Source organism: Lepidochelys olivacea (genome assembly GCF_965140295.1).
Source record: "Lepidochelys olivacea isolate rLepOli2 genome assembly, chromosome: 6".
In the NCBI taxonomy this organism is placed as follows: Eukaryota; Metazoa; Chordata; order Testudines; family Cheloniidae; genus Lepidochelys; species Lepidochelys olivacea.
The window spans coordinates 122,066,220-122,092,004 of record NC_140416.1 but is presented as its reverse complement, the minus strand read 5'-3'; the positions used below and the strand labels follow the sequence as shown (position 1 = coordinate 122,092,004).

The window sequence follows — 25,785 nt, the reverse complement described above, 5'->3', positions numbered from 1 at the left end:
GTGCCTATTACCCCCACCCCCTGTCCTGATATTTCACTCTTTCTATCTGGTCACCCTCGACAGGGATGAGCAGCAAAGGCCAGATCCTGTGAGGTGCTGAGCGCTCTGCCCTGATCCAGCAAAGCACTTAAGCCCGTGCTTAACTTCAAGCATGTGGCCAGTTGCATGGAGGTCAATAAGATTACCCATGTGCTTCTCGGTAAATGTGCTTCAGCTGGATCAGACCTAATGTATCTGTGTGAGAGCGACCATTTAATAGGGAGGAAGTGTGGCCCACTGTGTAGGGGCACGGGGGCGGGGGTGACTTCACTCATGTGAAGATGATTAGCATCAGCCTTATGAACCACTTAAGTCCTGCGATGAGCGCTGCCGAGGCGTGTGGCTGGTTTTCTGCACAGTCGTGAATTTCACCCTAGAAGAGGAGGGTGCATTTTACTAGCTACAAAGCAAACAGGCATCTCCTTCCCAGTCTAGCCATTTAAACGACACAACCTTTTCCTCTTTGAAACTAGACTTCTTCCTTCCAAAAAGGTGATTTTCCTTTTTAAATAAAGAAGAGTGGAGGACAGGGGCGGGAAGGGAGAATTTGAGAAGGCCAAAAGTTCACCGGGTGCTTATATCCCACACATTACTGGCAACCAGGTTGTTTTCTCTTAAAAAAAGAAAGAAGGTGCCTTCCCCATCAGCTAAATTATTCCCCACCCCGCAGTACAGTTCTTGTAGGCAGAGCACTTTCTGATTAATTTATTGAGGTGCCTCGGGGAAGAGAAAAAAATTAAGAGATGGAATAATTAAAAATACATGTGGGGGAAGGGATAAAAATCTTCCCTCCTGCAACTTTGTGTTTCTTGGCTGTCATCTTTGCTCTGTTGTGCAAGTCGGTTGCTTGGGGCTGGGCGGGGCGGGCCGGTCCCTTCTTTTGCTCTAATTCTTTCGCTCCTTCTTTTGAAAACTTTCCTTTCTCTCCCACACCCAGCCCTTCATTGCACTGTTCATGAGTATTTTCACCTTAGTTACTAAGAAAGTAAAATCAATCAAATGAGCTCCTTCAGCAAGAATTAATTGACCCTGTTCTCCTATGGATGAAAAATAAATGGCATCAGTTACAAGAACAAGGCTATTGATAGTTTAGTAGTTGACAGTTTAGTAGTTTTCCTTGAACCTGGATAGTCATCATTCAACTCTGACTGCACTTGGCTCTTTGGGTCACTGTTTCGCTGTTGTACGTGCCTACATTATTAAAGACTTTAATCACTGCTAAATAACTCAGCATCAGCATAGGAATATGGACATAGGACTGGTATGGACCTCCTGCATCTCCAGGCAACCTTGCCATGATTCCCAGTGAGTTCACACTGAATAACTGGTTTAAAAAACAGCTAGATGGTGTTTTCAGTAACTGCAGAACCAGCTTTAGCATCCCTCAGAATGCTGTGAGCTAGGGTCCTGGAAAGAAGCAAACATGTTTTTTCATGCTCACAGGTTCATCCAGCAAGCGAGAAATGCCTCGTGGCCTTTTCCATTCGCCAAACTCAACATTTCCATTCTCACTCTTTGATTTAGGCCTCCATCGCTGAACAAAATGAGTAAGGGTTTTTCCAGGCTCAAGTAGTGGGGGAGATTTTCCACTGTGATTTCTGGCTGCAAGAGAACAAAGTGAGATGGGTTTTAGGGTGAAAGGATCAAGGCCAGAAGAATGCAGGGGCTAATTTTACGGAGTGGTGCCATTTATATGTTGGGTGGAAGCTGCTCAGATTATGGACGTGTTTAAAACGCCTGGAACGCAGACACATGAATCCAGCGGGCTTAACAACGCATGTGGGTGTGAAACTCACCCCTCTCCAGTGGAATGGTGCAAAGCCTAGGCACCACTTAGATATAACCCCACCCTCCCAGCAATTGTTTAAACACATCTATGAACACATCGCAGATGGTCATGCAGTATCTCGTGAACTCCCCGTGTAACTGAGAAAGTGCATTTATTTTTATCGTACACAGCAATTATACTTACAAATGTTTCCAGTAATTGGGACCTGATTGTCTGAACTATGTCCGGTGCACTCTGTTTTGATAGCGGGATGCTATCTAGTCTGTGATCTTCATGCCTAGCTAGAAGCAGCGCTGGAAGAGGAACAGCATATTTACGGGCCCTACAGGAAAATGGTTTATTACAACAATTGAATGCAACATCTTACGCACAACGCATTGTTTATGTCCTTAGGGGCTGGAGTAAGTACACTGTGGGGAAAGGCAGGGGAGGGAGAGAGACTTGAAGTCATCAGGGTCTCAATCCTGTAAGGTCCTGAGCACTCTAGGATCCAGCAAAGCATTTGAACTCTGTGCTTGACTCACAGACCTTTAAGGTCAGAAAGGACCACCGTGATCCTCCAGTCTGGCCCTGACTTCAGTGGGGTTCCTCACATGCTTCAAGTCAGGCATGTGCTTACACGGTCTGCTGGATTGAGCATGGAGAACCCGATTTGTAGAGGTACTTAGGCACCAAAAGATGCAGATAGGTCCCTAGGCTGCAAACACCGATGTTAATGGGAGTCTGGCACTTCGGTGAATTGAGAATCCTACTACGTGTCGATCTGCTTCTTCAGATAACCAAACACCCTTAAAAATCTGGCCCCGGCTGCTCGGCCCCTCGCAGGAGTGAGCTCAAAGGCCCTGATTCGCTTTTATGTTGAGCATGTGATGAGGTGGTGGGCTGAATCACGGCCTAAATGGGGGTCTATGTTCACCGGCCTCAGTGGGAAAACTGTAGATGCCCAGCACAGAGGAAGCACCTAGCGCCGTGTGTCTGAACATTGAAATGGCCAGCAGCCGCTCGCTGCAATATAGCAGAGTCAACAAGGACTTGGGCAAAGTTTTGCATTGGCTTTAAAATTCTAGAAAGGGGCTTCCCTTCTGTTGGTTCCCAGCCACATGGCTTTATAGCACAAAGAAACTCTTGGGGCCCAGGGTATAAACTGAGATTGATGCCCTTTTGAAGGCTGAAGGAATGGGGTCTGGAGAGACAGCCATGGACTTCAATGGGATTTGGATCAGGCCCACTCTGCACAGGAAGCCGAGGAGAAATAAGCAGCTAAAAGTAACCAACAAAGGGGGGAAAAACTGAGGGGGAGACTTTTTCTTTTGCTTCTTTCTGATGGGTGAAGGAGGGATGAACATTTTCTCCACACCCCCACACTACTCTGCCTTTTTTTTTTTTTTTTTTTTACATTATAAGTTTGATCTTGCCTGCCCCGGCCAATTCTGTGGGTAGAGAACTAGCAAGGTTGTGAGATGACAAGAAAGCGAAAACTTAGCAACTGAGACTGGGAAAAAGAATCCTTCAACAGAGACATAAAGTGACTTATCCAAGCTTATCCAGGAGGTCAGTGGCAGAGCCAGGAGAGAATCCAGTTCTCCTGCATTCCTGCCCAGGGTCCTCTCATAGTTAGCTAACATAAGAACGGCCATACTGGGTCAGACCAAAGGTCCATCTAGCCAAGCATCCAGTCTTCCGACAGTGGCCAGTGCCAGGTGCCCCAGAGGGAATGAACAGAACAGGTCATCAAGTGATCCACGCCCTGTCGCCCATCTCTGTTTACAGGGCAGTGCAGGCCTTATGGCCCTCTCTACACTATGGCTTGTAGCTGTATTTAAACAGTTATGGTAATGCCCAGACAGTTGGAACATTGTCCTTAAAATACAACGGAATTCACTCAGGTGCAGATCAGTTCATATTCTTGCCAAAAAGGAAAAAAACAAACACTTACAGAACCAACGCATCATCTTCAGCATACAGTCCTATTGTTACATATCCCCGGAGCATGTTTCCTGCTTTGACAAAAGCTTCCCTTGCTGTAAAAATACATAAATAAGTAAATAAACATCCCAAAGAAAAGTGCATTTTTTCCCTTTGCAAATCCGAGAGGGCAACTGAGTGCTGGAACAGGTTTCCAGGGGAGGTGGTGGAATCCCCGTCTTTGGCGATTGTTAAGAACAGGTTGGACAAACACCTGCCAGGGATGGTCTAGGTTTACTTGGTGTTGTCTCTGACCTCCTGAGTTCCCTTCCAGCCCTGCATTTCTACGATCAGACACTGTTGGCAGCAATAGCAAAGCCTGGGGCATGGGCTGTTTTTTTGTTCTGTGTTTGTACAGCGCCTAGCACCGTGAGGTCCTGCTCTCTGACTGTGACTCCTAGGCACTACGATGATACAAACAATGACCAATAATATATAGTATCTACATCCTGATGGAAGGCCAATACAAGCACACTGTCTTACTGATTTTACGCTTACACACCTTTAAATCCAGCAAACTAATTCCTTCAAACTTGGCTTGACTTTTAAAACTTGGCGAGACCCTTCCGAATTAATTATTAATGATTATTATTTATGTGGACTTCCATAGCACCAAAGAGCCCCGGTCATGGACCAAGACCGCACTGTGCTAGGCGCTGTACAAACACTGATCAGAAAGCTGGTCTCTGCCCCAAAATGTTTAAAATCTCAGGAACAGGTCACCGTCTAATCAAAAGAGGGGCGGTGTTGCAATTTCTATCTTGACATTGCCCTAAACTGTAGCTGCTGCAAAGATGTTCTAGGCCACTAACGCAGAACTCAGGAGGCCTCCGTTCAGGGCGGCTGCTTATCTAATTAGAACATGCAAGTTACACTTGGGGGCGAACCTCGTAAACTACTGGTCTAGCAGCTACAGATCCAAGTCTTTAAGGCTCTATTGCTCAACCCAGCACAGTCTGGAATCTCTGCAGACTGAGTAGTTCCCATTTTTCTATCTCCCCCACCCACACACTTAAAAAAACCCTCCAAGCATGACAGCTAAATGCAAAAATCCAGCATTCTTTCTTGATTAAAGGAGAGAATTCCTACACTTAGGAGAAGCCAGGAATTTCCAAAACTTAAGGCTGCAACTTTAACCCAGCCAAGTCACACATATGTAGCTTTTCATAATCCTTATTAAATGTTAAGACTCAAAATATTGGTTTTTGGTTTGAATGTATACCACAAAAGCAGCATAGCCACATTTAAGCATTCAAAAACCGTGAGTCAGGCTCTGATAAACCATGGGATTGGGTCGAAAAGAATACATGTGGGGTTCTCTTTCTTTGCCTTCTGTTTATGAGCTTTTAGGGAACACTCAGGTCACATTTTCATGCTCTTCTCTTCAATCACAAGAGCTAGAAATGCTCTTATTTTTCTTTAAAGGAAAGCTGAGATGCTCACATAAATCACATGACTCCAGGAGTTGGGGCTTAAAGTAAAGCCACCAGATACCACAAGCCTCATGATAAAATTGTGAGACCTGGTTGTGCTGTAATATATATAGCATGCACAACATGGATGAATGAAAGTGATAGGTGCTACCTTTGATTTTTGGAATTTTCTCATCTTTGGCTGCTTGATCGAACAACTTTACCAAAGCACTGGTGGTGGGGCAAAACCAAAATAAGCCCTAAAGGAAGAGCTGCTTAAAAAGAGGAGGGCAAAAAAAATCAGCAGCAAAGGGAGCTGAACTGCCCCCTCCCTTTTTTTTTGTCAAATAATATAAACGAAATACAGGGACTAGGTGGGTGAGGTGATATCCTTCATCCACCTTGTCTCTCTAATATCCTGGGACCAGCACGGCTACCACAAAAGTGCATAAACCAACAGAGACATGTTAGTGGGATGGATGTGTAAGGAAGATTTTCTAGGAAGTGTCCAGGCGGACATAAGACATTGTGACAGGGTTGGGCCAGATGGCTACAGGAGAGTGATAGAAGGCAGATATATTAGCCCCAGGTTAAGTAGGTCCCTTTTCCCTGGGTAAGGTAACAGTGAAGGTTCCAGAACAATCAGGAACCTTCTGGAAACAATTAAGACAGACTGGCTGATTAGAACACCCGCAGCCAATCAAGAAAGTGCTAGAATCAATTAAGGCAGGCTAATCAGGGCACCTGGGTTTAAAAAGGAGCTCACTTCAGTTTGTGGTGTGCGTGTGAGGAGCTGGGAGCAAGAGGAGCTGAGAGTGAGAACGCGGACTGTTGGAGGACTGAGGAGTACAAGCATTATCAGACACCAGGAGGAAGGTCCTATGGGGAGGATAAAGAAGGCGTTGGGAGGGGGCCATGGGGAAGTAGCCCAGGGAGTTGTAGCTGTCGTACAGCTGTTCCAGGAGGCGCTCTAGACAGCTGCATTCCACAGGGCCTGGGCTGGAACCCGGAGTAGAGGGCGGGCCTGGGTTCCCCCCAAACCTCCTAACTCCTGGTCAGACACAGGAAGAGTCGACCTGGACTGTGGGTTCATGAAAACAGCCAAACTGAGGGCTGCCATGAATCTCTGAGGCGAGCAAATCCACCAATAAGCGCAAGACCCACCAAGGTAGAGGAGGAACTTTGTCACAACATATAGTCCAATTCAGGAAAGTACCTAGGCAGGTGCTTAAATCTAACCCTATTCAGAACAGCATTTAAGCAGGTGCTTGAGACTTGAGCATATGCTTAAGTGCTGTCCTACATAGGCAGGGGCAAGGAGTATACTTTCTTGAATTGGGACTGCGCTCAGCTGAACCAGATTTTCAATGAATTCCACATTGTGGCCTGGATCGTCCCCCTCTTTCGTGTGCCTCTGTTGAGCCTCAGCCTTTTGGGGGCTGTCTGAGGCGAAGCCAGAGCTGTCTGCCTATCCCACTGCTGGAGTTCCCTTTTGAAGTGATCACTGTGGCAACCGCTGAGTTTTCTGTAGGAACCAGAAGCCTTGAAATTAACATGGCTCCTCCATGAGATAATGAACCCTACCCAAAAAATCATGGTCTAGATTCAGCAAATGTTAAACTGGGTTTTGCTTTAATTCCCCCAGAATCTGATCAACTCTTCACACCTACGGCCCTCGATAACGCTTTGATGCTTGTCTAGAATAAAAGTACATTGGAACAACAGGGAGAGTACCGGTAACTGCCAAGGGAGAGAGCTCTGTGTCCTACAAAAAGTTTCACTGGAAAAAGAAACCTTGAGCATGATCCAGTAGTGAAAGTTCCCAAATATCAGCCGTGTCTTATGAAATCATACTCTATCCAGCAGTAACTCAGAACGCAGTATGTCTAGCCTCTCGATGAGGGTTGCAGTGACCTCTAGACATCAGTCAGCTGTTTGTAAATTCAAAATACTGTCGTGACTCTTCACTACAGCAATGGAAAAGTTCCACGACCAACCCCGTAGGTTTTATGGGTGCTATATTTGTAAGTCTCCTGAAAGATCATAAACGGGAGGTGAATGTATTGTAAGAGAGACATGGCACAATAAACTGCACTGGCATCAATTACACCTCACTGCAGATTTGTGATTGTTATTCGCTGTTGGCTCAAATATCAAACATAGCTTAAAACATTATCCTGAGAAACAAAGACGAGTTGTAGCTGTAACAAGTGTTTTGTTCTATACCCCACTTCATGGCTCTGCGCCAATCAGGACGCATGCCAGGCTCCTCTTTCAAATCTGTGCAACCCTCAGATTTTGTCTGTAACTCTCCTTACTGGTTTTGCGATTCATGAGGTTTCAGCTTAAACAAACATTTTACCACTGCCCAGCCAACGCCTACTCTGTGATCACGCAATGCGGTTAAAACACGGCATCAGACGCAGCAGTCATTTCCAAGGCGATGGGTGATATCCAAAGCAACGGATAACTCCACATTATTTGTATTACAGTAACACCTAGAGGTTCCAACCAAGAAAGATCAGGGCTGCAGGGTTGCAACTACAGTTCATAGGACCTCACCCAGAAATCCCCTCTATGCCTATGGCTGCAGCCCAGAATCAATGGGGCAGGAACCATCATTGTGTTCTGCGTTTGGTCTGTGCCCTACTGCAATGAGGTCATGGCCTTTGTCTGGGGCTCCTGGGCTTTCCCACAATAACCATAAATAATAACAACAGTGGTCGAAGAATTACGGAGATTGGGGCTCCATGCTGTGCAAAGACATAGCAAAAGAGCTCCTGCCCCAAAGAGCCTACAGTCGCTAAACTGACAAGACAGACCAAGGCTGCGACAAGAGAAGTATCATTTAATTCAGCAAAGCACTGACTTTTTAATAAAAACCCTAGTCCTCAGGGGTGCAGAGAAAAGCTGGAAAAGGTGACACCCCCCCCTCCAAGCTCAAACACCAGACAGGAAATCAAGAGAACTCAACATGTATTGGGTTTTTTAGAAAGCTCTTGATTTTTTTAAGCCAACCTTATGATTCTGGGGACCTGACTGATGTTTTTTGAACTCCTGGGCCTGACAACACTAAGCAGGACTCCAGGGATGGCATTTGTGCAAGCCAGGACTCCAGTGTCTGCAGACCCCTTTCGGTACGTCTACACTGCAATAAAACACCCGCGACTGACCTGTGTCAGATGACTCAGGATTACAGGGCTCGGACTGCGGAGCTCTAAAGTTGCAGTTTAGACGTCCAGACTTGGACTGGAGCCTGAGCTCTGACACCCTGCAAGGGGGAAGGTTCCCAGAGCTCCAGCTGCAGCCCAAGCCCGAACGTCTACACTGTAATGTTATAGCCCCACAGTCTGAGCCCCGTGAGCCTCAGTCAGCTGACACGAGCCAGCCACAGTGTTTTATTGCAGTGTAGACACACCCCGTAAGCACACATGTTGAGGTGCATTCTCAGCCTCTATTCTAGCTCCCTTCAGACTTCAGTCCTCACAAGTAGCCTGATCTTAAACCCAATGCAGTCAATGGAAAGACTGCCATTAACTGGCCTCAGATTCAATGCTGCATGCAGGCCGATAAGCCCTTCATCCCCTTCCCATAGGCCCGCTGAAAACCCTGCAGTCAGGCAGTGTTTTAACTAGCCGTCAGTGAGCCAGGAACTTTGTCAAACACTGCTAGGAGTCTTACAGGTGCTTCCTAATTACACAATGAAGCCAGTATTTAAGAGAGCATTTTATTTCCAGTATCTTTAAAGAATCAACCAACTTTTGGTATCAAACCAAGTTAATCTTCTATGTGATTGCCCCCAATTTTTCCAGGAAACTTCTCTGTCCCTGTTCTTTAGAGATGTCCCGATGGGCTTGTCTGCATGGGGAAATTTGCCAAAATAGTTATACTGGAATAATTATTCTGGAATAAGACCATTCACACAGAAATTTAGAGCAAAATAACTATAACTATTTTGGTACATTTCCCCCTGTAGACAAGCCCTTAGGAAAACACTTATTTGGTCGCTTGAATGGTAATCTAATAATACAATTTCATTGAAAGTGCATTGATTGTTCTTTTGTTTATAGCTGGACATCCTGTTAGTCTAACTTCAGGTCCTGGAAAAGCCAAGCTTTTCTGGAGTAAAAGTGTCATGAGAAAAACGTCCTCCTTCTGGTAAGCAAAGAAACGAGCTTTCCCCCAAGTCAGGAGACCTGGGATCTGTCCCCTGCTCTGTTTCTGACTTGCTCCGCAATGTCGGGCCCATCCCACATTTTTTGCAGGCAGCCATTCATTTTGAAGGCCTCGATTTGTGGGCCCCGCCCCGATGCCCTCAAAGCTAGAAGCGGCTTTTGGAAAGCTGGGCCTTGTGCTCCGTTTCTAACATGGAGATGGCAGCGCCCACCGCCATTATAAAAAATGCTTTAGTTTCTACTGATGAAATTGATCCAGAACCCCTGGGAGTCAATAGGTGCCTTTCCTTTAACTTTAGTGGGCTTTGGATCAGGCTTCATAGCGGTGCTAAATACCATTATTATTTACCCTACTGTGCCTTAACTATTGCCGATCAGCCCTATGTCTTTAATTCCGTTACACTCACGTTGTGCCCTCGACACATTTTCACCCCCTTCTGTCAGAGCGTGGCTTGTGCGGGTGCGTAACTGAAGCCAGCTGGAGGTGCAGTACAGAAACGAGTGCTATGGAGCAAGATGTAACCAATCTGCCTCCCAGAATCCCTTCCCAGCCGCAAAGCTTCTCTCTTTCTGCTTTCCAACCACGGGCAGAGGCTCGCAGGTTTCCAAGCTGGGTGAAGGTAACTGACAGGATGTGATGTTCAGCTTGGCTTTGACTGGGGCATGGCGAGCCTGGCTATTTCTTGAGCTGTTTTTGAGGGAACTATGCCTGCCCATTTCCCCTCTCCGGGTTGATATATAGTCATTTTAGTCTCTCACATTAAAGTCAGGGCTGGTTCCATTTAGAAACATCATGGACCAGATGGCCTCCTCTCCATCAGCAGACGGAGAGGATGGAAACCCAATGGATCCTGCCGTGGGGCTTGGGAAGGTGCGAGAGGAGGATACCACTTGTGCCAGCAGACCCATCCTTTCTTCAGACTTCCTGGAAGCCCCTCTGCAGAGATCAGGTTATGGAGGAGGGGAAGGGGTAGGATGGGGTTCATGGGAACCAAGTGAGAAAACGGAAGCAGAACTCAACCTGCGGAAACGTCAGCGCAGAGTATTATTTCCCATCGGCCGGGAGAGAGGATCACATGTTTAAAGGCAGATGCTGGAGGTCCATGCTAAAGAATGCATGTGCAATTGTGCACCCACTGCCTGCACACACAAATGGGGTGACTGGGGGGCCAATGGCTTGTAAGATGCCTAACTAGCCAGTGGATCCCACTCATTTGCGTGTGCAGTCATAGCCACCGGATTCACTACCCCTCCTCTTGACCCTGAGCCCTCAGCATATACAATTATTAAGAGTAACCACCGACACCTCACCGAAGATTTTCAGTGGGTCCAAGCACTACCCACTTCCAAGCCTGCTTAGCTTGTAAAGTAAGATGACCACCAGGAATTTTCAGTTGTCCTATCTATTTAGCTTAAGGTTTAATATCACTGTCCACAAGTACAGTGTCTGGACACCTTCCATGTAAAGTTAATAGCAACAGTGAAGTCCCTGTGGATTTCACAGAGCCACTGGCATGTCTCCCTTCATGGGGTAGAAGCTCTGCTTGGGGTAGGTTTTGGTTTTGATTTTTTAAAAATTTATTAACGTACTTTTGGTTTCATTTGTTCCAGGAGTTGGGCGGATTGTGGGTTGGTTGAGATTTGCTTGGCAGAAGCGGGGAATGGCATTCTCACAGTTGGAAGGCCTTTTTGGAGAGGAAGGGTGTGTAGCGTTTCCTTGAGATCATCAGTCTTTGGACTGGCCGGACCTTGGTTTTCCCTGGAAATTTGTTCCATAGCTAGATCCCCTCAACGGAGAATGCTTTGTCCTTGGCTCTCACGCACATTGTCATTATATTTGTGGTCTGCATTGTCCCAGAGAAACTCTTCAATCTAGCTGGGGCTTTACCCATTAATTGAGCTGAAGATTAGGACAAGGCTTTAAACTGGCACCAAAAGCTGACCGGGAGCCGGTGTGGGACAGGAAGATGGGCCTGATATGCACTTGTATGCTCACTTCTTTCTGCTAGCCCTACAGCTGCAGGTTACTGCATCTCTCATAACTTACTCATTCCACGAGGCGCGTACCCAGCTGCAGCCACATAATGAGAGATTGTTCTGCCATGAGCATTAATGGTTTACCACTTGTTGCAGGGCTTGGAAAGATAAGGAGGGTGGTTGTTTGTAAAGCTGAGCATGATGCAGAGTTCACACCAAAACTTGACACGCACAATCTACAGTTGTGGTTTGATCTCCAAGGCTCCTTCTTACTTATCACCCAATCAAACCCATCTTCCTTGTCTCGCGTACCGAGTTGGTGTATCATAGCTCAGTATGACATTTGGAAGGGAAGGAAAATAATCTAGGTGGTTACTTGTGGCCATAGTAACTGAGCACTCTGTTATTTTTAAACCACCGGTACTTGAGTTCACAAGGAAATCATGCATTCTCCTCTCAGGACAGTGGACTGACAAAGGGCAGAGTTAAAAAAACCACAAACCCCTAAGACTGATCTTGAGTTACCCACATGCAAATAACAACAAGAATCCAAACAACACTGTGTTAACAGTGCAAACATCTCTCTCATCCTCGGGTAACTCAGACCCACCAAGAGATTATCTGGTGGGCAAACAAACCATCTAACAGGTTTCAAGGAGGAACTTGATACGTTTATTAATGAGATTATTTGCTGGGGCTGCCTGCGACAGCTGGAGCCTGGACCCAATGAGCCAGGACATCCCTTCCAATCCCATGTAACGCCACCCTGCATACAAAGAGAGGTCCTCCAGGTAATGATAATAAAACACCTAGCTCTTACATCGTGCTTCTCATCAGTAGAACTAAAAGCACTTCACAAAGGAGGACTGCATCATTAGATAGATGGGGAAATGTAGATACAAAGAGGGGAAGTGACTTGCCCATGCTCACCCAGTAGGCCAGTGGCTAAGCTAGGAATTGAACCCAGATTTTTTGAGTCCCAGGCCCGTGCTCTAGCCACTAGCCTACACAGTGCTAAAGAGAGTGTGAAAGCCTGAAAGAGTGTGCCAGGTACCAAGACAAAGGCCCCACAGAAGAAGCCCTAAGGGTAGCCAAGCTAGGAGAGGAGGCATGGGCTGGAATACAGGGGGGTATTATAGTGAATGACTTTCAATCAAGCCAATCCCCAAGAAACAAGCGTGGTTTAACCCTATTCAGCACATACAGCCTTTATTCTGAAGCAGGCTGGAAAAAACCATTAAGCAGGAGAATATTCAATCCCAGAAGGTGCATGTCTTGGGGATATTAAGAGCTGTGGGACACAGGGCTGATAAGGAAAGTGCCATCTCCATTTTACCTACAATACCCCCACTGCGGTGCTACCTTGGCTACTCCTTTCTGGCTGGATATCCTGTCTCGCAGAGCTCTGCTACATGAGGAATACATGCGGTCCACTGCATGTACATCTTCCACCTCTGCAGCCATGCTCTCTCTCTCTGGAGGGCCGTAATTTAGTTCAATATCTTTGCTCTGAGAGAGGAAATGAGTTATTGCCTGCGTGTGGAAATCGCTTCCTTTGGAGTACAAGCAACAGACCATCATTAACAGGTTCGCTCCAGAACCTACAGGAAAAAGATCACTAGAAAACTTCTAAAGGGAGGGCCCCGATCCTGCAGAGGGGAGCCATGTGAATGGACCTGTGTCCCAGTGTGGAGAGCCACTGAAGTCAATGCCAGGGCACAAGAGTCATCCGACATGTACCTGCTTGCAGAACTGGGGTGTAGGGCTTCGTTCTCTGGAACAGCCTTTGTTGGGACTGGAGATCAACTGAAGGAGCACACCAACAGAGAGTTAGACTGGTCCAGTAGACAAAGCACTAAACTAGGACTCAGGATATCTGGAGTCTGTTCTCAGCTTCTTGGATGAGTCACTTTCACCTCTGTTTGTTCTCTCACCCTTTATGCATCTTGTCTATTTAGACTGTAAGCTTTCCAGGGCAGGGACTGTCTCCCACTAGTTGTACGGGCAATAGTACAGTGGGTCTGTGCTCTCATTTAGACACTACCGTACTGCAAATAATCAATGTGAACACATATGTCCAGTTACATCATTTAACAAACAAGGAACCAATGAGTTCCTCTCAAATGGCAGAAATCCTCATCTTTAGGTACCAGATAGGAGCTCCTAATCCTGCTAACCTTGTATTCTCTCTCACAAAGTGCCATGTTTACCTTCTTTCATGCTAGGGTGAAATACTCCCAGAACTGATGTGCTGTGGTATGATGACGAGTCGGCATAAACTTCCCCACTTAAATAATCGTCCACTTCTTCAATCGTGGTCAGCTTCACAGGGCAGGAAATGCTGCTTCTAGAGAAATGAATGAAAGCCAGGGGGGATTGCTTTGTTCAACATGATTTTAAAAAAAACAAAACATGCAGCTTTGTTAAAGAAGCAAAAACCACAACAGAGAGAGAGCAACGGAAGACAGAGGCACCAGGGAAAATCCCAACTGGCTTCTGGGAAGGGACAGCTGATCTGTATCATGACTACGCATGTCATGGGTTTGCTCTCTTACCCTCTCCCCAGAGGGAGAAGCATGTGGAGTGGAGCATCTTGTTTCGGTAGGGTGGGTTTTTGTTCGTTAAACATACCTGTTGCTCTGTGTTTATATTAGAGAGGGCAAGGTCAAGAAATGCACCTTGCACTTGGAGCAGAAAGTGGGGAGGCTTGTGATGGTCTTTAGTTCCCATGGGAGTTCATTCCACAGGCTCGGACCTGCCCCAGAGAAAGTTCTGTCTCCTGCACAGATGAGCCTTGACTTTGATTGCTGAGAGCACCATTGGGCCATAAGACCATGGTTGGCAATTCTGCTCTTCATCCCAGAGCTTTAAACAGTCTTTTAAGGTAACCTAAGTCTTTTAGGTAACCTGGGCCCAGGCCATGAAGCGCTTTAAAGATAAGGACTGAAACCATGAACTGGATTTGAAATTCTGCAGGAGTCTAGCATAGAGAGCAGAGAACAGGTCTGATGGGCTCACGGCAGCCTGTGTTGCTGAGAAGATGCGCTGCAGTGTTTTGTACTAACTGGAGTTTCCTAAGAGCTGAAGGTTTCATGCCCAGGTACAGCAAACTGCTGTAGTCCAGCCAAGAGGTGATGAAGGCATGAATAAGGGAGGCCAGGTCTTCATCCACCAGGATGGGATGGAGTCTCCAAGCCAACCGGAGATGGTAGGAAGGGTTACTCACAGCCATTGTAGTGTCAGAGCTCAGCGTCAGCGAGGAATCCAAGAGTATGCCTAGACTACGGACTGATCAACCAATTGTGAGTGTGAACCTTCAAATCAAAGCAGACAGCATCATGGCTGAAAACGCCCCAAAATAATTTCCTCTGCCCACCAAGTTTGATCCTGGGCGGTAGCTGGCTAGGATTAAAATATCCAAGTTGGGATTCTTTAGTGCTGGGTGGACTCTTGTGTTTGGAGGAGGAAGGATAAATTCCTGCTCTGAATGAGGTGTCAGCTATTTCAGGAGTGGCAACAGTTGTTCATGGCTCTGTTCCACAAGCCAGGAAGGGCATGGGTCAGATTCACACTGCATCGTCTTTTCTGAGAGTTAGGATCCTGGAAGCTTCCAATCTGCACCGGGGACTTCATCCAGTGCCCACTGAAGTCCATGGAGCTGCTCCCTGGTTAAAATAACAGGTGAAAACCTGACCCCAGTGAAGACAATGGGATTCCTGCAGCATGGCTCTATGCCAGTCCTCCTGGGTCTGCTCTAGGAGCAGGAGGGGTATTCTGGGGGCAGGGCTGGATAACGCTGCACACCAGTGATCCTTACAGCACAGTGGGCCCTGAGCCTGCAAAACTTAGAGCAGCCCACAGGCATGTGCACGTGTGTGTGTGTAAACACTGGGTGACCTACAGGCTCCATGGAAATCAATGGGAGTTTGCCACTGACATCAATGGAGACAGGATTTCACCCAAAGTGCCCTCCTGGATCACGGCCCAGGTAACTAACAGCAGAAGATTGTGGCTTGTTGTCACATCCGGGTCGTGAGGAGTCAGAACTAGTGGTCAGACCCGGAGTCCACAGTCACGAGACTGGAGTCAAGAGTCAGCTGGGTCGGGATACCAGGGGGTCAGAGGCAGGAGAGAAAATGGAGAGCAGAACCACAAGTCAGACGCCAGGAGTCAAGCCAGGTTGGGATGTCAGGAAGCCAAGCCAGGGAAAGAGGAGCCGGAGCACAAGGCACACAGTTCACAGCAGGGTGGATCCCAGTTGGTCAGATAGCTTCCTGTTCCTGCTGCTGGGTTAAATAGGGACAGCGGGCCAATCCGCTGTTCTGGGACTGCGCCAATAGGACCTCAGGGGTGGAGCCTCACACTGGGGCTGGGCTTTGTCAGTCCTGGGTAAGGGGCTGTCAGCAGGCTGCCAAGTGACGGGTTGGAGTATGGCTGCTCCAACAGAACTGGATTTGAGGCCTGTGAGTCATGACATCTCCCCCACCCCTAGGGGCGCTCTCTAGGCAACATGGGTTCAGGTTTCTCCGGGTGACTCCTATGGAAGGCTCAAACCAGGCCAGGAGCATTAACATTCTCAGCTGGCTTCCAAGTGCATATCTCTGGGCCCGCAACCTTCCCAGTCAATCAGGTACCATAACTTACTCCACTTGACCTTGAAATTAAGGACTTCATGGACAACGTATTCCTCCTGACCGTGTACTTGCACTGGTAGAGGTAGTGATTGGGGTCTGTTGGGGAAATGAGTTCTCAGTGTAGGGTTTTAGAGGTGAGACATGGAATATAGGGTGGTCTTTAAGGGACTTAGGGAGCTGGAACTCAACGGTGATGGGTTGATTTGTTGTTGACTCTGGTACAGGCCAAGGAACTGGTGGTATAGCTTCCGAGAGGGTCTGTTAATTCTGTAGAAAGCCATACCTTTTGTCCTACAGAGTAGGTGGGTCCTTGTTGCCTATGCTTATCTACATACTTTTTGTAGTCCTCCTTTGCCTTCTCAAGGTGTCCCTTCACCTCTTCTTGGATGTGATGGACATGTTGACCTAGGTCAAAGGCCAAGAGGTTGGGGCAGGATGTTGATAGTTGTGGGTGAAATCAGGGGTGGTACCCATAGTTGACAAGGAAGGGGCTCTGGCCTATGCATACATATTCTGTATTATTATATGATAATTTGGAAAATGGGATAGTGTAAACCAGTTATTCTGGTGGTGATTAGTGTAGCATCATAGGTATTGCTCTAGGATTTGGTTGATTCTTTCCATTTGGCCACTCAACTGAGGATGGTAGGCAGAGGACAGGTGCACGTAGACCCCTAATAGATGTAGGGCCTTGTACCAGAAGCAGGCAGTGAACTGGGGCCCCCGGTCGGAGGTGATGTGATCCAGGAGGCCATGAAGATGACTACGTTGTTTATCCAGAGCCGGGCATTTTCCCCTGCAGAGGCTAAACCCGTGCAGGGAATGATGTGGGCCATTTTTGAAAATTGATCCACCCCTGTCAGGATGGTTGTGAAACCGCTGGATTCTGGTAGTTCTACCACAAAGTTCAAGGAAATTGCCTCCCAGGGCTGAAATGGGGTGTCCAGAGGTTTCTGGTGTGGTACTTTGGTGCAGGTAAACACCTGGCAGGAGGCAACAAAGGTCTCTATTGTGGAGCACATACCGGGCCACCAGAAGTACTAGGATGTTAATCGTTGGGTTTTATATCACCCCAAGTATTCTGGCAGGGTGGAGTTGTGGGCACAGTTGAAGAACTGCCACTCTCGCCAGTCTGGAGGGAGGGAAGAGGAAGGGAGAAATAGATGCAGTCCCTTATGAACATGATCCCCTCCTGGGTGTTGTGTGGTTCTTGGTCAATAATGGCCACATCATCAGGTGGAATTCCAGAGACAGAGGCAGGGTGGATGAGAATCAGCAAGTCCTGGCAGTGGGTTGCATTAAGGACATTATGGGACTGAGAACATTGGCTGGCTGTGGACAGGAGCATCATGGGTCAGAGCCATACCTTTGGGACAAGGCTTCAGCCTTGCCATTTCTACTTCCTGGATGGTAGATCAAGGTAAAGTTGAACCAGGAGAAGACTAGGGCCCACCAGAGCTGTTAATGGTTTAGGGCATTAGCCCTGCACAGGTGCTCCAGGTTCCTGTGATCAGTAAATACTTGGACTAGACAACAGGCCCCTTCCAAGTAGTGTCACTCTTCAAAGGCAGCCTTAGTTGCCATGAACTCTTTGTCCAAGATCCCAGAGTTTTGCCCAGCATGGGGTAAGCTTTGTCTAGTAGTAGGCAATAGGATGCCATATTTGTTTGGGTCTGTGCCTCTGGGAGAGGACTGCCCCAATCGGTGTGCTAGAGACAGGCTTCCACAATGAAAACTTGTGCCATGTCTGGGTGGGCCAATAGTGGAGCAGTGGTGAATGCAAGCTTTAGTTATTTGAATGTGTGCTGGCACTCAGGCGACCAGTGAAACTGGGCATTCTTCCAGAGCAGGGGAGTGAGGGGCTTGGCTTGTTTAGAAAAATTTGAGATGAACCTCCAGTAAAAGTTTGCAAAGCCTAGAAAACGTTATAGGCTGTACACGTTGTGGGGGGGGCTGCCAAGTAGCAGACAGCCTGGACCTTGAGTGGATCCATCTTGATTCCTGCTGGGGATGGGATGAAACCTAGGAACTCAGTTGAGGTCTGATCAAATGCGCACTTTTCGAGTTTACCGTATAGACCGTGATATCAGATTCTCTCCAGGACTGTACAGATGTGAATGGTGTGTTGGTTCAGATCATCTGAGAAGACCAATATATCATCTGAGTATACAACTACAAACTGGCCCAGGAGGTCTTGTTGCACACCATTAACGAAGTGCTGAAATGTTGCTGGGGCATTAGTCAATCCAAATGGCATGACCAAATATTCAAACTGTCCATAGCAGGTCTGAAAGACAGTCCCCCTCTTGGATATGGATGAGATTGTAAGCTCATTGGAGATCCAGTTTAGTGTATATGTGGGTAGCATCCACATGGTCCAACAACTCAGAGATAAGGGATAGTGCTTAGTGGTTCTGGACTGTTATTTGATTTAGGGATCGGTAATCAACACAGAGGCGGAGGCTGCCGTCCTTTTTTATTAAAGGACTGGCTGGTGAGGTTGACCTGCAGATGAACCCCCAGGCCAGGTTCTCTTGGAGGTGTCCTCGTAACGCTACCAGTTCAGGCTCTGACATTGCGTAGATCCGCCCAAACGATATTTTCACCACTGGCTGGAGTTCTGCGGGACAATCATAGTCCCAATGTGGGGGGAGGCTTTCTGCATTCTTTTTTTAAAGACATCAGCATAGCTGCAGTACTGGGGGGCGGGAGAATTCCACAGTTCCCCGAGTAGGTGTTTCAGTGTGGGCAACTATACCTATTTGAACCTTCTTGGGCCTGGATGCAACCCTTCCTGGTCCCTGGCCGCACCATCAGCAGAATTCTGATGGGAACGTGACCTTCTGTTCTCACCAATGAATGAGGGGATCATGAAGGGTTAGCCAGGAGACGCCAACTATCAGGGGAAAATGTGCAGAATGGATCATTCCAGATCTAATTATCTCTGTGTCCCTGAATAACGGCCTCCAGGGGGACAGTCTCCTCCACATCAGGACCCAAAGACAGTGGAGAGCCATCAACAGTTCCAATCATCTCCGGTGTGGCCTCATGTCGCAGGGGAATCTGTAGGGTCTGAGCTGTAGCTGGATCCACAAAATTGTCTGCTGCTCCCGAATCGATGAGGGTCTCTTGGAGGGGGATCTGCTGGAGATCTCTCAGGATGCGCAGCTGGATAGGGGGTACCTGCAAATTGGAAGCCCCTGGATGGGGCTCAGGGTGGGTCTCAGTGAAGACTAGGGTACAGGGAAATTCTCTTCCCTCAAGGACCAGGCCGGTTCTCTTCACTGTGTCTGGACTGACTTGTTTCCCCAAGCTGCTTGGCACTCGTACTGGGCAGGTCGAGATGACATGGCCAGGGTCGCTGCAGTAGAAGCACAGGTGGCACTGACGGCGCCGTTCTTTTTCTTCAAGAGTGAGGCGCTGATGAGGCAGGTTGGCTTGCACAGCTTTGGTGGGCGATACAGAAGGTGACGTCCCAGTAGGCCTGTAGAGGAACTGCAGGGAACATCTTTTCTCCTTTCTTCATTCTCACAGCTGCTCATCTATGCAGTTGGCAAGGTCCACAAGGGTGTCTAGGCCCGCAGGCATCTCTACCCAGGCCAGTTTGTCTTTGATTTCTTCCTGCAAGCCCCCACTGGAACTGGTACAGCTGCACTGTTTAGTTGCACTCTGTATCCGGACGTGTGCCACATAGGAGGCCGCTGTGCCTTGTGCCCCTGCCGAAGTCTCCTCAGGGTGGCCTCGGCCATTTGAGCTCAGGGTGGGTCATTGAAGATGATTGATATTAGCTGGAGAAAGGCAACCCAGTTCGACAGCACCAGCCTATGATCTTCTAGCACGGGGGAGGCCCAGTCTAACACTTCTCGTATCAGCAGGCTGATTACCAGGGCCACCTTGGCCTGGTCAGAGGCATAGATTCTGGGACACATCAGAAACAGAAGGCGGCATCGGTTCATGAAACCCTGGAACTGCCTGCGGTTCCCGTTGAACCATTCATGCCAGGGTATGGCAGGTGGCACTGGCGGTGCTGAGCTGCCTCAGTTGCTCCTGCAGCTTCTGGTTGTCCCTGATCATCTGAGCAACATGCAGTGCCTGAGTATCCACCTGGAAGAGGAGGTCCCATTCAGGGGAGTCCTATGCTTCCAGTGGCTGTGGCAGTGCGGCTGGGTCGTGGGCACCGGGCTTGGCCCTGCAGTTACTGTGGTCCAAACAAGTGGTCACGGCTGGGTTGTGGGCAGCCAGACCTAGTGGTCAGAGCAGGAGTCCACAGTCATGAGACAAGAGTCAAGGATACCAGTAGATCAGAAGCAGAAAACAAACTTTAGATCAGAACCACAAGTCGGGTCAGGCTGGATCAGGATACCAGGGGGTCAGAGGCACAAGATAAAATGGATATCAGAACCACAAGTCAGATGCCGGGAAGTCAAACTGGGGGAGCGGGATGGATCCCAGTTGTTTGGACAGTTTCCTGTTACTGCTGCTGGCTTAAGTAGGGCCAGCAGACCAATCAGCTGCTCAGGAATTCTGCCAATAGGAGCTCAGGGGCAGAGCCTCAAACTGGGCATAGGCTTCACGGGTCCTGGGTAAGGAGCTGTCAGCAGGTTGCCAAGTGGAGGGTTGGAGCATGACTGCTCCTGTGGACCTGAGTTTGGAGGCCCGTAGGTCATGACTCTCCAAACAATAAACAAACATAAGGTGTCTCTCTATTGTGACAGGGAGAGTCAAACCAGTGGATGGACGTAACCTTTAAAAAAAGTTGTTTCCTGACACTGAAAAGGTGTGGAAGGTTGTTAAGCTCATTCCAGACCTACCAGCTAAACTCTAAGCCTGGTGTTGAAACTAAAATTAGGTTCCAAACTATTACTATGTAAATGGATTACGGTTCTGCGACACTAAAGAGCCTTCAGAAATGTCAAGCTGAAATACTAATGACACTGGCATCAACAAGACACTCACAGCCTGAGGAATCTGAGCAGCTCCGCTGTTCCAAGCATGCCAGTGTAAGTCAGTGGTCTTGCTCCCTTCTCATACATCTTGGTAATGGGAAATTGAGTGACATTCTGCTTCATGCAGACATCAGGCCAGTCCCAGCAATTTACTTTGGCAAGCGAAATTCCTTGGGTTCCTGTGACGGAAAACAAAAATATTTACAATAAAGTTTGAGAAGTCAAAGATGAATTATTTAGCAGAGCGCTTTCCAAATGAGTCCTTGGATATTACTGCATTTGTCGGTATTTAACTGTTAGAAATCCTTTTGGTTTTGGACCTACCGTAACTGCAGTGTTGAGGGCCAGATTCTGATATACTTCCTCATGCAGAGCCGTGCCTTAGTCCTGGAGTACTGCCATTGAAATCAGTGGGACTCCTCGCATAGTAAGATACCAGTCTGTGTGAGCAAGTGTATCAGAATCTGGCCCTAAATGAACCCCATCCATCATCCCAATAATAAATTAATTGCAATGGAACTTATTAAAATTCAGTTTAACTATTGTTCCCCTGTCTGCCAATGTATTAATTAGCACAGCATGTTTGGTTCATTTTTGGTTCCTCTGTGTGGCTCATTATGCCACTCAGTGAAACGCCGGTAGCAGTTTCACGTTCAGTGGAGTGTTAACTTGCGGCTTTTTCTGCACCGTGTACACTGTACGTACAGAAGACATGACAGTCAGCTCTGAACCATGGGGTTATAATGCCATTAAGACAGTAAGGTGACGTCAAAACATTACAGCAAAGGACAAATGGCTTGTGTAGCTGTTGGAGCTGCAAGATGCAAGTACGTCCCCCTCAACGTCAGAACTGGCCAGTTGTCTTATTTAATAGCTCTAATCTTGGATATCTTCTGGTACTCCTCTCCCGCCCCAAAATCATTTCAGTGCTAAAAGAAAAGGGAGGACGTGGCATCAGATTAGAACTGGGCTCCCGGATCGCAATGGAGCCATTTTGTCAGCAATCTGCAACGTGAAGAGAAACATTCATGCAGCAGCTACAGATATTACAGTCCATGTTTATTTACCAGCAGCCAGCATGTTCTTCAAGGCAGTGGAAGTAGGGGTACGCAGAGGTCTTCCAGGGGGTTCATCAACTCATCTAGAGATCTGCCTGCTTTTACAACAGGCTACATAAAAAGCACTAGCAAAGTCAGCACAAACAAAAATTTCATACGGACAATGACTTGTTTATACTGCTCTATGTAAGTACAATATTTCTATTCCAGCCGAATTATTTAAGAATTATGTGGTAAAACTGAGAAAGTCAGCCGTTGTTCAGTACTAGTGTGCTGGGACCCTTTTGTATTTTTATGTCTGATTTTGTAAGCGGGTAGATTTTTAAGGGAGGTGAAACTAGGGGGTACACAAGGCAAATCAGACTCCTGAAAGGGGTACAGTCGTCTGGAAAGGTTTAGAGTCACCGCTGTAAGGCAGCTCCTGGCAACCTTTAATAATACAGTCGTCATATTCAGATTCAGCTCTTCTCAGCAGGTGCTCAGCTCCGTCCAGGATTGGGCCCAGAGCACAAACAAGTAATAAGCATTCAACCCCTCTGACGTACTGTCATATCCACTGCAGAACTTCTGGCTGAACTCTTATGTAAAAAAAATAAAATAAACAAAGCTTTCGAGTCAAACAATATCCAGGGTTCAGCTACACATGTGCTATGTCACAGAGCCAGTGCAGGGTCACTGGGGTTAGTCAAGCTGCCGGGAATTTTAGATTCCTCATCTGCAACCCACAGCAGTCACACACACAATACACCACTTCCAAACTAGTAGGGACCCTTCCCCTGGTGTCCAACTGCCAACCATCAGAGATACCCATCTCCCTAAAAGCTCTGGATCCCAGGAATTCACTCCCCACTCTCATTGTGTTCAGTCTTTCCAAAGATTAAATTCCCCACAGCCAAAGTTTTCAAAAACAGGAGCCTAATTTTTGGCTTCTACCTCTGCATAAAGGCACAATGGCCCAGATCCTCCAAGGCATTTAGGCTCCTAAATCTCATTGGATTTCAGTAGGAGTCAGGTATCTCAATACCTTTGAGGAGCTGAGCCAAAGGACTTGTGCTCCTAAGTCACTTAGGTGCTTTTGAAAATCCCATGCTTCGGAGCCTCATTAGACTCTGGCCCGTGTAGGTTTGTATAGCCCATCGCGTCCACCCATGTGTATTCTCACAGCAGAACTCCTTCTTGTTTCACAGAGAGTAGACATCATGCCAATCGAAACTCAGCTGGATCAGGGGAACTGAGGCCCTGATACAGCTGTCATTCCTAAAACCTCTACTATTCTCGCAGCAAAATACATTCCCCCAGTCACCAGACTCCATTCTTTTTGGGGAATCTCAAGAACTCAATTAAACTCTTGCTTAAGTTGGTTATTGAGATCCTCCACTTAGTCCAAAATGCCATTTTTCTGAACTCCTCTGTGCAACCCATGTGTGGCCTTTGGCTGATGTCTTCTCAAATGGACGTTCAAGCCTCTGGCAAAGCCAGCTGCAATCCTACATCACTGGTTCTGTTAATTCTCAGGCACTTTTCACCCAGAGAGAATTTTAGCAATGGGATGGATTGCTGCTCTTCCTGGATGCAGAACAAAAGGAACGTTAAAAAGACCTTTGAATGCAGTTATCTGGATTTTGGCATCAAAAGATGAAGTCACGCAATGCTTAAGCAGCAATGGGCTTGAATCCCCATCATCCTCAAACCTAACTTCTAATGCTCCAAAATGGAGGTGAAAAAACCAACCTACTGAGCCAACAGAGAGCTAATTATCCAAATGGCCACAAAACCCCGGACCCAAACAGACAAAGGGTGAAAGAGTCCAGGGCCAGAGGTGAGGAGTGATTAGAATATGACCCCCCTCCCCCCACTCCAGGTAGTTATGAACAAGGTCAGATTGTTAAGGGGAGCGCTCGCCTCCATAAAACTATAATGGCCGAGGTCTCCAGAGAGGAAGGAAGAATTTCCCTGTGTGAAAACTCCACAGAGAATACGGCCCAGGGCACAGCCTCAAGACTTGGGACCGGATCCAAACTGACAACCTTCAAAGCCAGCCGTGGCTGGCAGAGCCGCCATCCACAGAGGACTAACCTGATTCACAGATCCTTAGCCAGCAACTCAGGGAGAGTCTCTCTCCAAGCCCTAGACCACGCTGGAGACAGTCAGTGCCACTCCTTGCCCGGGATAAACCATGCAATAGTATCATCCGGCTTTTGTAACAGGCCGTGGAGGGGACGGAGCCAGAGCAGAGAACATGGCCAGCTTTGGAGGCAAGGGTGCTGGAACTGGGAGGGTCAGGGGGCCATGGCCCTCCCACTTTCTGCCACGGGCCTCCCCGCCCCTGCTCCTCCTCTTCCTCCCGAGGCCCTGCCCCCCAGGCCAGGCCGGCAGCTGGAGCCCAGCCCGGGAGGCCAGGCAGCATGGGGTACCGCGACCCTCCGCCTGCCTGAGGTGGGGGCAAGAGCAACTCCCAGCCCATGTCCCCGCTCCCCAGGCCCCCCCCCCAGGGCAGGTGGAGGGTTCGCGGATCCCCACAGCTGCCCGGCCACGCAGCTCTTACCATGTTCGGGCTGCGCAGCTCTGAGGCCCCATCCCCTGGCCACAGCTGGGTCAGGGAGAGCCATAGTGGGCAGCTGTGGGGAGTCACAAGCCCTCCCCCTGCCTTGGGCGGAGTCCGTGGGGCAGGGACATGGGCAGGGGGCTGCTCTTGTCCTTCTCTCCCCCCCCCAGGCCAGGTGAAGGGTCCATGGCTCCCTGCTCACTCTGGCTTGGCCATGGTAGGGCCTCAGGTGGAAGAGGCCACAGGCGGAAGGGGTGGGGCGGGGCCATAAGGGGGGGCAAAGGGCTCGCCAACTTTTAGGAAGGATTCTCCACCATTGTTTGGAGGGGGAAGAGCTTATCTCACACTTTTCCTGGCTCTCTCGCCTGGCCTGAGGTCGCCATAGGGTCCTTCCCGCACAGGGCAATGCCAGCCTTTCGGATTGCTGTACTGCTCATTGTAAGGGCACCTGGGAGCGTGCGCACATCATTTCAGTGCCCTGCGGGACAGCATACTTTCCCTGGATAACGTATTGGCTCATCAGAAAATTCCAGCCTGAAGACACTGGCCTCCAGTCTCCCCCTTAGCTCAAGATCACCGATCCTTCAGGGAAGAGGAAGGATCTCACACCACACCTGACACAACCCTGTGGCTGCTTTGCCCAGAGACGTGACACACACCACAAGGATTCAGTTCTCTTTTGGAAAGCCAGAGCACCCTGCTCCCTTTTGTCCCACTAACTCCCTGCCTTGGCTAGACCCAATACCCAGAGATGGCAGATTTAAGCCCATGCCCTGCTTGCCACACTTTACCCTCCCAGTGTTGTGATTCTAGGTAACTTACCAGGCAAACCCCCACCCCAGGAAGAGAAATCCACCCGTGGCATCCTGTTTCCTCCATTTCCCACTGGTTTAATGGCATGAGATGCTGTTATTGATCTTCAATTGTTTGGCGCCACCTAGTGGTCACAAGATCATTCACAGACAGCTCCATTTCCTGTTGCTAATTATCAGATCTCAACGGGAACTGGGTTTTTGTGTTTCATGGGGAAATTCCATAATCTTGAAATGTTTTCTGTTCCAAAACGGGACGTAACCAAAAAGTGTCAACATTTTCCAGGAAATGAAATTCCAAGGGAAAAAGTGGTTTTGGGGTCGACAAACATTTTGATAAAACTGAAGGATTTCATTCCAATTTTGAACTTTTAAAACTTTTTTAATGTACTGAAAACCAATTAATTTCATTTCAAAAGGCGAAAAAAATCAA

General features: G+C 48.1%; 1 protein-coding gene across 4 annotated transcripts in view; it reads right to left on the bottom strand.

Moving 5' to 3' along the window:
• The window catches only part of TXNDC16 (thioredoxin domain containing 16), a 79,699-nt gene that overhangs the window by 5,386 nt on the left and 48,528 nt on the right, over nt 1–25,785 (bottom strand). For all 4 annotated transcript variants that reach the window (XM_084630816.1, XM_084630815.1, XM_084630814.1 and 1 more), the window contains 5 exons: nt 20,948–21,116; nt 13,568–13,704; nt 3,765–3,849; nt 2,012–2,150; nt 1,481–1,641 (listed from right to left, as the gene is read on the bottom strand). In XM_084630816.1, coding sequence (XP_084486942.1) covers nt 1,481–1,641; nt 2,012–2,150; nt 3,765–3,849; nt 13,568–13,704; nt 20,948–21,116 — 691 coding nt within the window. The remainder of the gene's footprint in view (nt 1–1,480; nt 1,642–2,011; nt 2,151–3,764; nt 3,850–13,567; nt 13,705–20,947; nt 21,117–25,785) is intronic.